This window comes from Mesoplodon densirostris, chromosome 7 (genome assembly GCF_025265405.1).
Source record: "Mesoplodon densirostris isolate mMesDen1 chromosome 7, mMesDen1 primary haplotype, whole genome shotgun sequence".
Lineage (NCBI taxonomy): Eukaryota > Metazoa > Chordata > Mammalia > Artiodactyla > Ziphiidae > Mesoplodon > Mesoplodon densirostris.
The window spans coordinates 2,284,771-2,301,642 of record NC_082667.1 but is presented as its reverse complement, the minus strand read 5'-3'; the positions used below and the strand labels follow the sequence as shown (position 1 = coordinate 2,301,642).

At 60.9% G+C, this 16,872-nt stretch overlaps 1 protein-coding gene across 1 annotated transcript; it reads left to right on the top strand.

Annotated features, from left to right (window-relative positions):
* Positions 1–4,904: 4,904 nt before the first annotated feature.
* ASCL2 (achaete-scute family bHLH transcription factor 2) lies at positions 4,905–6,514 on the top strand. The gene is made up of 2 exons (XM_060105046.1): positions 4,905–5,497; positions 6,112–6,514. Exon 1 carries the CDS (start codon positions 4,905–4,907, stop codon positions 5,478–5,480), a length of 576 nt encoding a protein of 191 aa, XP_059961029.1. The 3' UTR covers positions 5,481–5,497; positions 6,112–6,514.
* Positions 6,515–16,872: the final 10,358 nt, after the last annotated feature.

Sequence of the window (16,872 nt, the reverse complement as noted above, 5' to 3'; positions counted from 1 at the left end):
GGCAGCCAGTGCTTAAAAGGCCTGAACTCCCCAAAGGCTTTCATGGAAAGGTTTTGTTTTTGTTATTTATCTATCTATCTATCTATCTATCTATTTATTTATTTATTTATTTATTTAGGGTTGTGTTGGGTCTTCATTTCTGTGCAAGGGCTTTCTCTAGTTGCGGCAAGTGGGGGCCACTCTTCATCGCGGTGCGCGGGCCTCTCACTATCGCGGCCTCTCTTGTTGCGGAGCACAGGCTCCAGACGCGCAGGCTCAGTAGTTGTGGCTCACGGGCCCAGTTGCTCCGCGGCATGTGGGATCCTCCCAGACCAGGGCTCGAACCCGTGTCCCCTGCATTGGCAGGTGGTCTCTCAACCACAGCGCCACCAGGGAAGCCCCCATAGAAAGGTTTTTAAAGACAGGGTGAGGGAGGTGGGTTGTGGGGTGTGTGATCAGCTGGTGGACATTCTTCTGATTGGTTGGTGGTGAGGTAATCAGGAGTCAACATTATCAACCTTCTGGTTCCAACCGGTCTGGGGTCTCCGTGCTGGTGGTCAGCATGTCGTTAACTTCTTCCACCTGGTGGGGGTTTCAGTATCTGCAAAACAGCTCAAGGATGTGGCTCAGAATACGATCTGTAGCCCTGGAGGAGGAACTAAAAAACATCCTTGACTTTGCTTAATGGCTAAACTATTATTAGTTTGTCTTGCTGGACTGTTTTCTTTCTTCATTTTCTCATTTCTCTGATTAAAAGTATTCTTTGACTAAAGTTTTTCTACAGACAAAAGGCAAGCAGAGGACATGGAGGGGGTCTGTTCTGGGAAGCCCCCATAGGGTCCTGCTCGGTTACGTGTGTGTGTGTGTGTGTTATCTTTGTTTCTTTCCTCTCTTCTCCCCTTGCCATGTCACATAAGATATACTGACTTTGCATCACAGCATTTAGTCCTGGGAATTTACACCCTAGCGTTTAAGCTGCGGGACGTCAGCCCTGGGGAGAGGGGGGACTTCACCTCCTCTTCTGAGGAAGGGGTTTGTGCGTTTTCGGTTGTAGGCAGGATAGTTGTGAGGCAGAATTATGGCCTTTGTGTCGTCTTTGTTTGGGGATCAGGTATGGTTTAAGGAGGTGGGTACAGGTGCTGAGGTGGCAAGGGGTGGATGTGTGTTGGTCAGTTCTATGTATCAGCTGGACCAGGCCATGGGTGTTCACGTTAAAAATTTTACTTCTGGCTGTGTCGGGGGCGGGTGTTTCTGGATGAGGTTATAGGGTTAGAACTGGTGGACTCAGTACAACAGATGCCCTTCCCAGTGTGGGTGGGCATCACCCAGTTCACTGAGGGCTTGAATAGAACAAAAGATGCAGAAGGGAGGAATTTGCCTTTTCTCTTCCTGCCCACCTGCTTGAGCTGGGACAGCCCATCTCATCATTTCTGGCCCCTGGACTGGGATTTACACCACCAGCTCCCCCAGGTTCTCAGGGCTCCAGGCTTGGACTGGATTCCACCACCAAATAGGCTTTCTGGGTCTGTAGCTTGCAGACAGTAGACGTGGGGCTTCCCAGCCTTCACGATCATGTGAGCTGCTTCCTCATAATAAATCTCTTTCTATGTGTTCTGTTTGTCTGTCTCTCTGGAGAGCCCTATCATCAGTGGGTCTGAAGCTTGATGTCTGGAGACACTTCATTTTCCATGGCTCCTGCCTCTCCACAGCTGGATTCCAGAAGGCTCTGGGCTCCCAAGTGACCTGGGCACACAGGTGGGACTCCCACACGAGGGCTGAAGCACAACCTGTGGGCCTGGAGAAGGTGCCGGCCCGGCCCAGCTGGGCTCTCCACCTGCCACCTGTGACCTGACCCAGAGAAGGCAATCAGGAAGCCAGTGAGGAAGGCCCTGGACGGGGGTGGAGAGGGAGGTGGGCAGAGGCCCTGGGCTACAGGCAGAGAGAGTGAAGAGCTCAGGCCAAGCCAGCCGGCAGTTGGCGCCCCTCACAGTCCAGTCCGCCATGGGGGAGGCCCCAGAGGGTCCAGACAACTCCCATCGCTTCAAGAAGGGGACCCAGAGCCTCTCTCAAGAGCACGTTCTGGACCTTGTGTGTCCCCAGGGCACCCCAAGCTTCCGGGGTCTGCACCCCAGTCCCATGGAGCCCGAGGTGATTTCAGAGTAGACGAGTGCTCAGCCTTGGTCACCCCTGGAGCAGAGGCTGGCATACCCCTATTGGGCAGCAGGATGTTGGGCTACGGGGCCCCTCAGGGTCAGTGGCAGAGCTGGGCCTGGACGCTGTGGGTTCTTCCGTCCCTTGGCCACCTCCCGACCCCCGAATGGCTGGCTCCACTGCCGCCGTCTCCTGATCCTCTGTGCTGGATGTGAGGTCCCCTTAGCGAAGCAGCGTCATGCACGGCTCGGGCACGGGTGTCCTGTGGACATAGAGAAGGGCACATTTCTGCCTGTGCAGAGCCCTCCGACGACACCCAGGTGTGATGAGTGACATACAGTGTGGAGCACAGGGCAGAGGGGTCAGGGCAGGGTTCCAGCTGATGTGGCGTCAAAGCTGAGCAGGAGGCCGGCAGGGCAGCAGAGCGCAGAGGGGCAGGGGCTTAATCCCCAGGGCCGAGGCATGATCCAACTCGCCTCCGTAACGTCCCTCCTGCTTCGAGGCAGCGGACGGGCGGGAGGAAGCAAAACCAGAGCCCAGGAGATGGGGTACGAGGAGAGGCAGCACCCAAGGCTGTCCAGGGCCTGGAGGCCCAGTGCAAGTCCAGGCAGGGTCCCGTTTGCAGGACTCCGGGATTTTTCCTGGCACCCTTGGCACGGGCAGGGAAGGGAGGACAAGCATCTGGCTGGGGTTTGCCAAATAACCCTCAGGGAAGGAAGGGGTGGGCTCTGACCAGAGAGAGGATGCAGAAGTGAGCCAGGCCTTCCGCTCTGAAAGGGAAAAAGATCGGGCCACCTGGACTCAGTCAGGGGCCCGATTCCTACCTGATTGTCCACTGGCCAGAGGTGTGACTGTGGACACATTCCATGTCCTTTCTGAGTCAGCTTCCTCCTAAGACAAACAGGGCCCCTTGCTCCTGGCAAGGCTGGCCTCCAGGTAACTTCCTAAAGCGGGAAAGTCAAGCAGACTTGCCAGGAGAATCCTGCAGGGTAACGGGACCCGGTGGGCGCCATGAGGTGGGCAGTAAATCCTCGCCCTTGTGCCCTGCGGACTTCTTGGGAGGGGTCCTGGGTCCCCCCACCCCCAGAACAGTAAGTCGGCTCCAGGAAGCTGGGCCCGCCCACCCCCGCCTCCATTCCCAGAGGTCCTGGCCCAGGAGAGTCTGGTCACTTTTCGGGAAAAACCTGCTGGGTATGGCCTCCTGAGGGCACAGCCACTTGACTGGCCTTCCCAGGCCGCGGGGCAGGACAACACTCTCCCAGTAACGGCGCATTCTGCACACTTCCAAAGTCCCTGCCCCCTCATACCCCAAAATGTACCCCCATTGGTCAGGGAGGAAGTCTCTTGACGCCTCACCTCCCCTGGGAGACTCTGGAAAGGCTGCGGCCCCAGCGACCTTCCCCTACAGGCCAATCTCAGTGCGGGGGTAGGTGGATGGTGCTGGAGGCATGGCAGTGAGGAAGAAGGGCCACGAAGGCAGGTACACATCGACGGGTGAGCGGCCGGAGGGAACTGGACCAGGAAGGGAGGAAGATTTGGGGGGAATGTGGAAAGCGGAGGAAGCTGCGGGGGAGGGCGGAGGGGAGAGGCAGGCCGACAGCCACGCAGGTCTGAAGCGGTCTGTGCAAAACTCCAGGCGCTCCGCTTCAAGGCTCCCCAAGGCCCTGGGCGCACGGCAACCACCCGCAGAGAGTGGGCGTGGAGGGATGTTGGGGAAAAGCGCCCCAGGAACCTGAACGCCCTACCCAAGAGCGCCAGGTCTTCACCACCTCTCAAGCCCCGTCCCGCCCCGCCCGGAGGGCTGCGTTCCCCTCTCGCAGGCCTGGTGGAGTCATAAACAGGTGGGCGCCCGGCCAGGAACAGGCGCGCGTGGGAGTGCGCGCCCACCCTGTTCGCCGGGAGGGGCCGGGCGGGGCCGCGCAGGCGCCGAGCTTTGTTAGAGACGCTCCCGGGAGCCACGCGCCGGGCACACAGGCTTCCTCCCAGGGGCCGGGCGTGGGGTGGTGCCCGCCGCGATTGGCCAAACGGGCGGCCCGCCACTGGCTGAAACCCCGGCCCCCGCCCCTTGGCCGCAGGGGGCGGGGCGCGGGTGCAGGTTGGTCGGCGCGTGCTGCTCCCCGGGGTCTCATGCGCCGCAGGGATGGGTGCTCTGTGGTCTTAGACCTGCCCTACCCCCAAAGGCGAGCGCGGCAGGGGTCGCACCAGGGACCTGCAGGCAGCAACTTGGGGGTCGGTGTGCACACGGGACCTGCGTACTGCATCTTGGGGGGCGCACTGGACACCTGCCGGGACCCGGACCCACTGGGGACCTGCGGACTGTGCCCGGGGGACGGGGTGCGGTCGCGCTCACGGCTTGGTCTTTGTAGTCTGTGTGCGCCAGGGGTTGGACGAAGCGTGGCGGGAGGGCGAGGCAAGGGAAGGAGGGCGTGAGAAAGGAGGCGGCGGCGGCGCGGAGGAGGGTTATCTATACATTTAAAAACGAGCCGCCTGCGCCGAGCGGGGAAGACTTGGGGAGCGTCCGACAGCACGCGCGAGTCACGAGCGCCCCACGCTCCCCGGTGCGCACTGCCCGCCACCTCTCGGCCTCCTGCGCCTCGTTGTCTCCGGACCCCAGACGACCTGGCACCACGTACCCTGGGTAGTCGTTTGGCAGCACGGTGCCAGATCGTCGCTGAGGCTTGACCGTCGTTCCTCCGCCCTCGGTTCCTCGCCCCACACCTTCCTGCGGCGCGCAGGGACTCGGAGGAGGCGCGGGGCGAGTGGATGCGGGCGCGATGGACAGCGGCGCGCTGCCCCGGCCCGCGCCCCCTGCGCCTGGTGTCTCGAGCTGCTGCGCCGCTCGGCGGCGACCGGAGTCCCCAGAGCTCCTGCGCTGCAGCCGGCGGCGGCGGCCAGGCGCGGTGGAGACCGGGAGTGGAGCGGCGGCCGTGGCGCGGCGCAACGAGCGGGAGCGCAACCGAGTGAAGCTGGTGAACTTAGGATTCCAGGCGCTGCGGCAGCACGTGCCTCAGGGCGGCGCCAGCAAGAAGCTGAGCAAGGTGGAGACGCTGCGCTCGGCGGTGGAGTACATTCGCGCGCTGCAGCGCCTGCTGGCCGAGCACGATGCCGTGCGCACCGCGCTGGCCCGGGGGCTGCTGGCGCCAGCCGCGCGCCACCCACTGCCCCGCGGGCCACCCGGGGCCGCCGCCGCCTCGCCCTCCTGCGCCTTGTCGTCCCCGGGCCGCGAGCACAGCTCGGAAACCGGATCCCCGCGCTCCGCCTACTCGTCGGACGACAGCGCCTGTGAGGGCGTGCTGAGCCCCGCGGAGCGCGAGCTTCTCGATTTCTCCAGCTGGTTAGGGGGCTACTGAGCTCTCGTCCCAGCAAGGTAAGCGCCGAGAGGCGGGGAAGAGGGAGGGTCGGAGGCAGGGCTGCCGGGAGCGGTGGAGCAAACGGCCTCGCAGCTCGAGCCCCCGAGAGCCCGCGGAGCGCAGCCGCAGGCCCGGGCGATGGCCTGGATTTCGCTCACTCTTCATTTCCCCCAAACTTTTTCAAGCCTGTGCAAGACCAGCGTTTGTTTGTCCGGGATTGCAAAACTTCCCCTCGCTGCTCCGCCGCCGAAGTGGGAGCGGGGAGACGGAGGGGGGGCGGCCCTCGGGCGGGTGAGGCCCCAAGGGCTTGCGGATCCGGGGCAGATTCGGGCGCTTGGAGGCGGAGTGACTTTGCATTGCAAATTGCGCTCCGGGCCGGGTGGCAGAAATGAGTCGGCGGGGTGCGGATCCCTGACTCACTGCGGATCCGAGCGCTCGCCCCGCCCCGCCCCGCGCCCTGGCTGGGCCGTACTCTGAAACCGAGGCACCCACGGACCCGAGCTCCAAAATCCACTGAGCAAACGAAACTGCCGGCTCCGCTTGTGGGAGGTGGGGGCAGGGCCGGGCTGGGCGGGGTCTCCCGGGCCGGATCCCGCACTAACGCGCGTGCCTATTCCCTCTTCCCTCCTAGCGGCCGCGAGCGGGCTCACCACTTGGGAGCCAGCGCGATGGAACGGCTCACGTTTCCGTCCCCGCCGTTCCCGCGGGCCAAGCCACCACCGAGCCGGGGATCCCGCCAACCCTCCCCGGCCGTCCAGCCTGACCAAGGGCTAGTGTAGAAGCGGCCCAGCCTGACATCATCCGGGCGGTAGCTTCCTCGGACCCCAGCCACCCTGTCCCCAGAGGCCTTCCACTGGAACGGGTCTGCGGCACCAACACTTGGAGGTTTGAAGGGGAGAGGATTTTATGCCGACACAGATAATCTATTTTTTACGCATGAACTTGAACTGCCCAGGGACACTGACAGTATGAACACTTATTTTTGTGCAAAGAATCCTTAGATTTGGAACACAATAAAGATTGTCTACTCCCGCCCTCTTCCTGGAATTTTTGAACCTGGCCGAGATCTGGACATGCTGCAGCCCTTGAGGGGCAGGGTCCCTGGTGGGTGTCCCCTTGCAGCGCTGCCAGCTGGGGAGAGACCTGTGTCAGAAAACCTGTTTTAGGGAGGGTGGATCTTATAAATAAATCGGTGCTGTGTATCCGTGGTGTTGGGGGTGCCCACTCCATACCCCGAGGCCCCCCATTTCCCAGGTGAGGGCCCGGTATGGGTGGGAGGTTGTCGGCTTAGACCCTGTACCCAGCAGGCCCCACCTCTGTGGTCGCATCTCCTTGGACTCCGCTCCCTCCTCTGTAGGGTGGGCGGGTGGAGAGAAGTGAGGTCTGGGAGTCCAAGCTGGTCGCCACTGTGCCAAAGCAATTCACAGGTGCTGTGTGGAGCTGGGAGCTCCTGGCAGGTGGCAGCAGGCTGGCGGGTGGTCCAGGCAGGGCTACTTCACAGTTGGGAAGCTGAAGTCCGCACGCTGCTGACTGGCTCCGGGATCTAGGGCAAGTGCCCAGTGTAGGGCTGGGCCTGAGGGGGTCTGACCCAGGCCACCCTCTGTCTCAGGGTCCAGGCTGCTGGGTTCAGATCTCCGCTGCCTACCATCAGCTGGGTGACCCCGGGCAAGTTGCTCAACCTGCAAATGGAGGTGACCTACAGTTGTGGGAGGACTTAAGGAGAGGTGTCCAGCAGTGTCCAGCATCCCGTACTCGGCCCTCAGCTGCTGCGCCTGTGGCTTCCAGGCCACTTGTGCCCTGCAGGCTGCAGAGGCCTAGGCCTCTCTGCCTGCCTGTTTGTGGGCGGGGGCTGTGAGGGCCTCCCTTGGGGGGAACGAGGAGGGCCCCCCAGGCTCCCTGAGCCCAGAGGGCCCGCAGGTGATTACTCAGCTCTACCTTTGACCAGGGCCTCGGCAGCTTTGAAGTCTCACTGTGCCCGAAGCTCTCTTTTATTGCAGGGATGGGTGTGAGGCTGACAGGGATCCCCTGTGCTGCTTTAGGATGCTGAAAGCACCCCTTCCTCCGGCAGGGAGTGGTTGGGTCAAAGCCGTTGGAACCCTGGGAGATGGGGTGCCGGGTGCTGGGAGAGCCGATGTCTCCTGGGTAACCATGGGGACAGGGTTGGTGGGTCTGATGAGGCTCAGGCTTGGCGGGGGTCAGCAGAGCAGCTGTGGCTGGGGGCTGCAGGGCCAAGTGACCCAGCCTCATGCAAGGGACAGAAGGAGGCGTGTGACATGGCCACCCAGCAAGCGCCACCCCTCAGCCTTCTCCCAGGGATCCACACACAGTCAGTGACCTCACTGAGCCGCTGGCTCTGGGCTCTCCTGGGACTCCTTACCTTGACCCCAGGGAAAGGCCTGCAGCCCCCAGGACACAGAGTGGTACCAGGTGGGCAGGGTGGGACCACACCTGGGTGTGGGGGAGGAAAGCATGGGAGGAGTGGGCGGAGGGGAGCTGGGGCCGGCGATGAAGCTCTGCGAAGGATAAGAGCTGCCATTTTTGTGTTCCTGTTTTTTATTATGGAAAATTCCAAACACATGCAGAAGTTCCAGAGCTTTTATTGGACATCTTCTCTGTACCAGGCACCGAGGAGGCACCGGTGCCCTCATGGAGCCTACGCTCTAGCAGGGCTTACAGGCTCTAACCCACAGCGGCACTGTTGAATCAGACGTGTGGTCCTGTCGACGATGGATGTGCCGGACCCTGGAGAAGCCTCTGAGAAGCCCCCATCACCAGCACCCAAAACTATTAACACCAGGCCTCTCCCACCCATCCACCCCACCACTCCCACCCCCACGTGGCTCTGAAGCAGATCCCAGGCATCATGTGGTTTCACCTGTAAATTCACCATGTGAACCTCCGAGGGAAAACCCAATGCCACGGTCCCCCCCGAAATGAACAACAGCTCTTTCATTTCATTGAACACCCAGCGGTGGCACAGCCCTCTGATGGCCTCCGTTTTTCACAGTTTGTTTTACAGAATGAGAATCTGGTGTAGATCCGCACTGGAATTAAAGACCCTTGTGAGCATCCCTTCCCCAGTCCCCTTACTGAGAAGACGAGGTCATCTGTGTTCTGGGTGCTGCTGACGGCACCACCCTAGGTGTTGATATGATTGAGTGTCTGTCCCTGTATTTTCTGTAATTGGAAGGGGGTGGGTCGGAAGCAGATGCGTGATCAGATTCTGGTTTGGTTTTTGGTTCCTGCACTTCAGAGGTGGTGCCGTGTCCCTGACACTGCATCCCATGAGGACGCACATAGGGTGACCGGATCAGAGGGTCTGAGCGGGTTCATTTTTGAGAGAAGAAAGGGCTGTGTTTGATCAGGCAGGATGACAGGTGTGTCACCTGGGCACACTGGCCTGCCTGCTCACTCTAGTTAGAAAGTGCCCCCCCTCCGCCACCAGCTGTCATTTACTGGGTGCCATTCACTGTGCCGTTTTACATAATTGGAAAGGGCAGCTCTGAAAGATTAGGTGCCTGAGGTCACAGAGCTTGAAGGTGAGGGGACTTGGGATTCCAACCTGGGATGGCTTCATTCCTAAGTCCTTGCAGTGGTCCCCTTCCAGGAGGGTGGGGCTGCCTGGGGCTGTCCTGGGGAGGACACCTCAGCAGTTCCGTGTTCTAGGTCAGCACATCTGCACGGATCCCCACCTGGCCAGGTGGTCAGCCAGCCGTCGGCTCTGCAGTGGGGTGAGCAGGGATCTCCTGGGAGCCTGTGGTCCAGCCTTGCCCCCATCTGGAGGTTGGAAGCCAGTTGCAGACAGAAGGTGACCAGGGGCTGAGCGGTGGAGTTGGGTCGGGGACCGCATCTGTGGTGCGAGGGGAACGGTGCTTCAGCCTTGGGGTAGAGCTGGGTGGGACCAGGGGAATCTTTACAACGACTCTGAATCAGGCAGGGCTGGGGTGGGTGCGCGGTGGGGTAGCACGGTCTGGATGACTACAGCCCCGGGGGGCCCTCTGGGGGTGCTTTGCTACTGGGGGTCCATACGTTGTCTTGTCTATTCATGACAGCAGGCGCCCCAAGGAACCCTGCTTTGTAGTCCCAGGAGTGTCTCTGTGGCTGAAACTCACCCACTCAGAGAATGATGTGTCCCCGGTGGCCACCCACATGATAGCCCTGCTGACACAGGACCGCCCTCTTGGAGGCTGGGGCCCAGCACGGGTCCCTGCGTCCAGGCCCGCCTTATCTGGTCTGCTGGGGTCCCACACCTACTCATTCTGAAACCTTTATCGGACTCCTTCTCTGTATTCCAGGTGCATCAGCGCCCGAGGGAAACCCTGCCTTCAAGGAGCTTGTGTTCTAGGGGGGACACATTACCGCCTGGCCCTTGGTAGACACACCGGTTCGGGGTGGGGGAAACGACAGGGGTCCTGGGGTGTTGTCCAGATCACTCAGCATCTCCGAGCCATGTCCCTGAAATAGAGGCTGCAGTGCTGACCTCACAGGGCTGTCGCCTGTCCTGTGTGCTGGAGCCAGTGGGACGTGGGTCCCGAGAGGGGCAGTCAAGACCTCAGTGGTTCCTGCCTGTTCCAGGGCAGCCTCACTACCTCTGGGACGCACCCATAGCCCCCACTGGGAAGATGACATCTATCTGTTCCTTCTGGCTTTGGTTTTGGTTTTGGTGGCGGGTGGCGGGCGGGGGTGGGTGGGGCTTGCAGCTAGCCTGTCAGTCTGCCTCTGAAGCCTCCCTGGCACTTGGAAGCAAATGAATCGACTTGCCAGCTCCTCCCCGCCCAGGGCCCGCTTCCGCATCTGCGCAGCCACCTGCGGGGCCAGATGACGGCCAGGCAGCCTTGTTCAAAACTGGGAAAAGGTGATGTTAAAGGTGCTTAGATAGAAAGCTTTTTCCTTTTTTCCATGGTCTATGTCCTGACTTATGGTGTTTTAAACTTGCTATTTAATGCCGTTCTAAGTAAAGAAAAATTAACAGTTTAAGTTATTAGCATGAATTTTTATACTGTGCGATCCAGTCTTAAATGCAGAGATAAGAGCGTTAACGGCTATGCAGAATCACCGAAATGACCCCATTCGTATTTTGCAATTTGCACTTGTACATTATTTTATTTATGTTATTGGAATAGTCGAGACGCCACACAAAACTAGCACCAATTATTTTATTTTATCGTTTTATTTCGCTTTATTTATTTATTTTTTTTGCTGTACGCGGGCCTCTCACTGCTGTGGCCTCTCCCGTTGCGGAGCACAGGCTCCGGACACACAGGCTCCGCGGCCATGGCTCGCGGGCCCAGCCGCTCCGCGGCATGTGGGATCTTCCGGGATAGGGGCACGAACCCGTATCCCCTGCATCGGCAGGCGGACTCTCAACCACTGCGCCACCAGGGAAGCCCTCGCTTTATTTTATTATTAACTTTTTTCACCGATTTTTTTTTTTTTTTTTTTTTTTTTTTTTTTTTTGCAGTACACGGGCCTCTCACTGTTGTGGCCTCTCCCGCTGCGGAGCACAGGCTCCGGACGCGCAGGCTCAGTGGCCATGGCTCACGGGCCCAGCTGCTCTGCGGCATGTGGGATCTTCCCGGACCGGGGCACGAACCCGTGTCCCTGTATTGTCAGGCGGACTCTCAACCAGTGCACCACCAGGGAAGCCCTCACCGCTGTTTTTATTTCCCTCCTTGGTACGCGCGTTCTACCTGCACCCGCTCCCTTCAGCTTGTATCTGAGGAAGAGCTGAAAGGAAGGAACTCAGGACGCACCCATCTCCCCTTTTCCTTCTGTGGTTACTTTCCCCGTACGTGGTGGCCGGTGCTGGAAGTCACCTGAGGAAGGAGGGACGGTGGTTCCTGTGCGCGCGCACGTGGTACGTCTTTCTGCACTTCGAGCCGGCCCGGGAGGTGGGTGTGGGAGCAGACACGGCCCCCTGACCTTATTCAGGCTACTCCACGCCAGCCCCACAGGGAGCCAGCCACCTGCCTGCCCCCGCTCCCGAGCCCTCTAGGCCATATTGGACTACGCAGGATGCCAGCTCAGGCCTCCGGACATGCCCGCCCTCCAACTGGGGGGACCTGGGGAGGCGCACGTGATGGTGGGGGCAGAGGCCTGGGTGGGCCTTGGGGTCTCCTGAGGAGCTGGACTGGGGGCCACGTGCTCTGCCCCTCCTCCGGCTTCCCCTCGGCCTGGGCTGGTGCAGACGGATGGGGGAGCGTCTGTGAGCTGTGGCCTCCCCGCCTCCCAGGACCCCCTCCGGCCCCACCCTAACCCCCATCCCCAGCTGCTGCGGCAAATCTATCCGCTGGGAGGGGAGGGCCAGGCAAGGCATCTGTCTCCAACGCCACCGGGAACTGCCGTCAGCCTGGTGACCTTACCCCCAGCAGTGCCCCCTGCTGAGCCTGGCACCGCAGCCCCCTCTTACACGTTGAAGTGGGCCTTTGTCACCAGAGCTCTGAACTCCAGCTTCTCAGAGGCAGGGAGGGGCCTGCTGAGGGGCTCCCCCGGTCAGCACCCCCGGAGCAGCCCCTGCCCAAGGCCACACACCAAATGGAGGGAGAAGCCGGGGTGGGTGACAGCTCTGTGCGCCCTGCCACGAACCGGGGGCACGGTGGGGTTTCCGAGCCAGGTCCTGTCTGCCCGCCTGCCATCAGCAAGGCCCTTTCTCCACAGTGATGGGGAAAACCAGGCCCCAGAGCTAAGGCACCCAGGGTGGGCTTGACAAAGCTGCAGCAAGAACCCAGGGGCCCTGACAGCCGGGGGGGCAGTGCATGCGTCCGCCAGGGCCGCTGTGACCAACACCACAGCTGGGTGACTCAAACCGCAGACATTCACTGTCCCCAGTCCTGGAGGCTGGAATCCCAGACCCAGGTGTGGGCAGGGCTGGTCCTCCTGAGGCCTCTCTCCTTGGCGTGTAGACGGCCGTCCCTCCATGTATGTCTGTGTCCTGACCTCCTCTTCTTATAAGGACCCCAGTCACATTGGACCAGGGCCCACCCTAGTGACCTCATTTTACCTTCATCACCTCTGTAAAGGCCCAGCTCCAATACAGCCACATTCTGATGTCCTGGGGGTTAAGGCTTCAACATAGGGATTTGGGGACACAATTCAGGCCATCACAGGCTGGGCTTTCCAATAACCCCGGCCTCCAGGGGCACTGCCCTCCCCCTCCCCCAGGACCCCACGGGCACATTCTCCACTGCCACAGCCTCATCCCTTGGGTTAGGCACTGTCCTCTCTGGGCCCCTGATGCAGAGTGGAGCCGGCCACTAGGGACCATGGGCACCGCTGAGGACAGAGAGGCCTGCGTGGCCTTGGACAAGCTGCCTCTCCTGGGGCCCCAGCGAGCCCTGAGAAAGGTGGGACAGGCTCCAGGCCTTCCCAGGGAAGATCCCCTCGGTGGGGTGATGTAACCCATGTCAGGGGGTGGTTGGCATCATCAGGACCCTTTCTTCCCCTTGCTTGTCCCACCGGGGTTCTGTATGGCGTACAGACCCGGCCCCAGTTTCCAAGTTCCACAGCACAGCCCAGGCCCCATGTGGGTGGCCTCTCCCCAGTTCAGGTTTGGTACCCAATATTACTGAAGAGGTGCTGGCCGCCACCCAGGGCTCCTGATTCCTTCCCCCCACCGCCCACCTGGCATTTGCCTACAAGCCCTGGGGCCCCGTCCAGGCCTGGCCCCCAGTGGCTGGCCATTGCCCGCTTTGATAAACATGCAAATCTCTAAACAAAGTCCAATTAATACCCAAATGAGGGCCTGGGAGCAGCTCGGGCTGCCTGAAGAGGGAGGCGAGGCTGGGCTGGGCTTTATCTTCAGTCTCAAATATTTGTCTCTCGTTTGAATGCCTTTTGTGGGCTTGAAAGGGGGCGGGGCTCCAGCAGGCAAAGTCTGGCTCTGGCACGCTAGGTTTAGGGAGATCTGAGCTGTGCCGAGTTCACCTTCCTTCACCCATCCTACCTGCACCCCCTGCAAGGCCTCCCAGGCCCCATGGCCTCTCCCTGACCATCCCCTCCCAACCCCTAGCCCTGACAGTCCCCTCCCCCAGTGGGTCTCTGTGCTGCCCACACCCTCCTGCAGGGGCCAGGGGAGGGACGAGGTCCTGGGTCCTGCCCCAGGCCAAAGCCTGGGTTCTGTGGGAGCGGCTGGCAGGCTGGGAGTCACTTCCCCGTCGGCACTGGGGTTGGGACGCACAGGAGCTCCGGCATGATGGGCCCAGCTCCACAGGCGGTGTTGTGGAGTGGTCCCTCAGCGGAAGGCGTGCATCTTTCTCTGGGTGAGTGTGAGCCCGTGGCCTAGGTGGACGACTGGGCATGCGTGGCTGTGTGTGCGCTAGTGTGGTTAGCACGTGCCTTACCCCTCCAGCCCCGACTGACTGCCCCCGGTGACAGAGCCCGGGCCTGGGCTGTGTCCCAGCATTGCTCAGCTCATCCTGGTGTGTTGTGCCCATTTTACAGGTATGGAAACTGAGACTCTCGGATGTGGGATAAGCTTCCAGGGCTGGGAATCCAGCCAGGGCTGTCTGGGTCCAGAGCTCTTACCAAGGAGAGGACACACATGGGTGGCTTTGCTCAGGGGAGTGGGGCTGGCTAGGGTGGGGTGTCCTTCCCACAGCCCCTGGCAGTCACCCCCTTACCCTCAATTGCCCCTCAGCTTGCGCACGACCTCTCCTCCAGAGCCCTCTCCTCCCAGACACTGGCTCTCCTCCAGGAAGCCTTCTAGGGCTGCCTCAGTGGGCAGGGCCAGCAAGGGCCTCCTTTCAGCTCCCTCTGGGTGGGAGCAGGCAGCCAAGAGGCGGAAGCCCAGCAGGCCCCTACTCACCCTGGGCCCTGTGTGTGCTCCCTGCCCCTGTAGCGACACCGCTTGGCTCCTGGCCCGCCCTCCCTGGGGTGCGGGGATCCCTGGGGCTTGGCCAGAAACTTAGGAGGGCAGAGGTGGGGGAATTTCAGAGAAGAGAGGGCAGTGGGTGTTCAGCGGCTGAGGGCTCGGAGTTAGGACCTTAGTCTTTGAGCAAAGCCTGGCAGCAGGATTCTGCTCCCAGACGGCTGCCCTGCAGGGGCTCCTTGGGTCTCCTCACCTGGGGAACAGGGAGTGAGGGCCACGGGGCCGGAGGGCACCTGGGGAGCCCGCGGTGTGGGGGGGGGCGCGAGAAGCTGTGGCAGAGGCTGGCTGGGTCCTGGGGGGAGAGTTGGGTGGACGGGAGGGACAAGCCGCTAACCAGGGAATGTGGAGGGGCAGGTCGCAGACCCGTATCTCCCATTCCAGCCGGGCTGCCCAGGGCACTGGTGACCCAGCCCTGCCCAACTCCCTGAAGCACAGCCCGCAGTTTCCTGGCTGCCTCTCTGGCCAGAAGGAGGAGGTGGGGTCGGGAGGGGGCATGCAGCCTGGAGGTGGGTGCTGGGCTGGAGGGACAAGCCTTTGGGATTAGCCTTGGAGCCCCCGCCCAGGGATGCCCCACCCCCGGCTCCCAGGCTCTTCACCCAGGGGCTGGCTGGGGTGGGGGACTGCTCTGGATCCAGCGGACACCCTGTGCCCAGGTTCCCCTGGCGCCTTCTCCTCCACCTTCCAGGACACCGATGGAGGGTCTGTGGGTCTGCAGGGCACTGCACGAGCAACGCTGTCCTCTCCTAACTGGGGTACAATTTACTGAAAATGCACCAACCTGGAGTGTCTGCTCACTAATTTTGCATGTGTGTAGACGTGTATAACCTCCACCCAGGTCACCATGAGGAATGTTCCCAGCCCAGCAGGTGGTCCCCAGACCCCTGCTCTGACCTCGATCACCGGGCGCCGGCTTGCCCCTGAGCTTCACGTCAGCCTAACCACACAGCACAGACCCTCGGTGTCCAGCTTTATCCGGGCTCCTTTTGGCGGTGGTCAGTGCGCTGGGACTTTTGTGGGCCTATGTCTTGGCACATGTGAGCTCTCGTGTGTCCTGTGCTCGTGCCAGGAGGGGATAGGCCTCAGCATCACCTGCATCTGTGTCTTGTGGCTGCCCAAGCCCTTGTGGGCTGCGTTGACCGAGAGCCACAGGCCTTGCCCTCCATCTGCGGGGTTGGCAGCTAGGGCCAAGGTCCACGTGCGTGTGTGCTGGGGGACACTGGGTTCTCTCCGCGCCTCACGGGGTCAGCATCCTCATCTCTGTCCTGCAGGATGTTCAGGAGGCCCCTTTCCGCTGCTTCTCCTCACATCCCTTTTGGAAGGAGGCAGAGGGTCATTAAAATTAATAGATGCACCAATTTTAAATGAAAAAGAAAAAGAAACCAGCCCACTGCCTGAGGTCTGACCCCCTGCATGGTGCTGGTCCTGGACTGGGCTGGCTCGGGCTGGGGAGAGAGGGGGAGGTGAGGACCCTCCCTTCTTAGGCAGGCCCACCCCCTGGTCCTCAGTCCCTGGCTGTGGGGACCTGGAAGGGAGGTGGGTGGACGAGTGTCTCTGGGACCCTCTCCTCTTGGATACCTGGGTTCCCATCTCTCCGATGCCCTTGTAGGTGCTAGGAGGTGATCTGACATGGGCGTCAAAGGTCGGCCAAGGGGACAGCCCTGTGGGCGGGGCGGGCAGCGAGGGCTTCCAGGAGGTGGGAACTGTAGGACGGGGAACCTTCAGGCAGATGGGGCACGCAGGATCGGGCTCCCTCAGGGGGAGGGACGCAGCCAGGCCTGGGCCCCCACTGCCACCACCCCTGCTTCCCCTCCCAGCCCCAGCCCCCAGGGCAGCCGGGCAGTGCTCGGTCAGGTCCAACCTGTTCTGGGCAGTGCCGCGCTGCCGCCGGGGATGGATTCCAGCTTTCTCTTCCTGTTCTACTTCATCTGAAGGCTTGTAACCACAGCCTCCGCCCAGCCCAGTCTCAGCCCTCCCTCCCTCCCTACCCCCTACACACACACACACACACCCAACATGTGCACACGCACACAGAGCGACACACAAAGATACACACATCGCACACATATGCACACAGACACATACTTGTATATACACACACATACACTCAGACACACATATACATATACACAGTGACACACAAATACTCTGACACAGAATATACATATACACACAGAGACACACATACATATACACACACAGAGAAACATACATATAGGCACACATATACATACACAGACACACACTCAGAGACACGTATATACACACACTCAGACACAGACACACACACGCACACACAGAGACATACACGTACACAGACACACTCATAGAGACATATACACATGTACACACACAGAGGCACACAGACACATACTTGTACACACACACACACACACACAGACACATACTTGTACACACACACACACACACACACACACACACCTGGACGAGGTGTGGCCTTGCTGCTCTCAGGCTCTGCCAACAGGGCCCTAGCCTCCCTGGGCTGGGTGAGGGAGCCGGGCACCCCGA

What these genes read in the sequence shown, in the direction of transcription:
- ASCL2 (XM_060105046.1), top strand. Translation starts at nt 4,905, where the DNA reads ATGGACAGCGGCGCGCTGCCCCGGCCCGCGCCCCCTGCGCCTGGTGTC.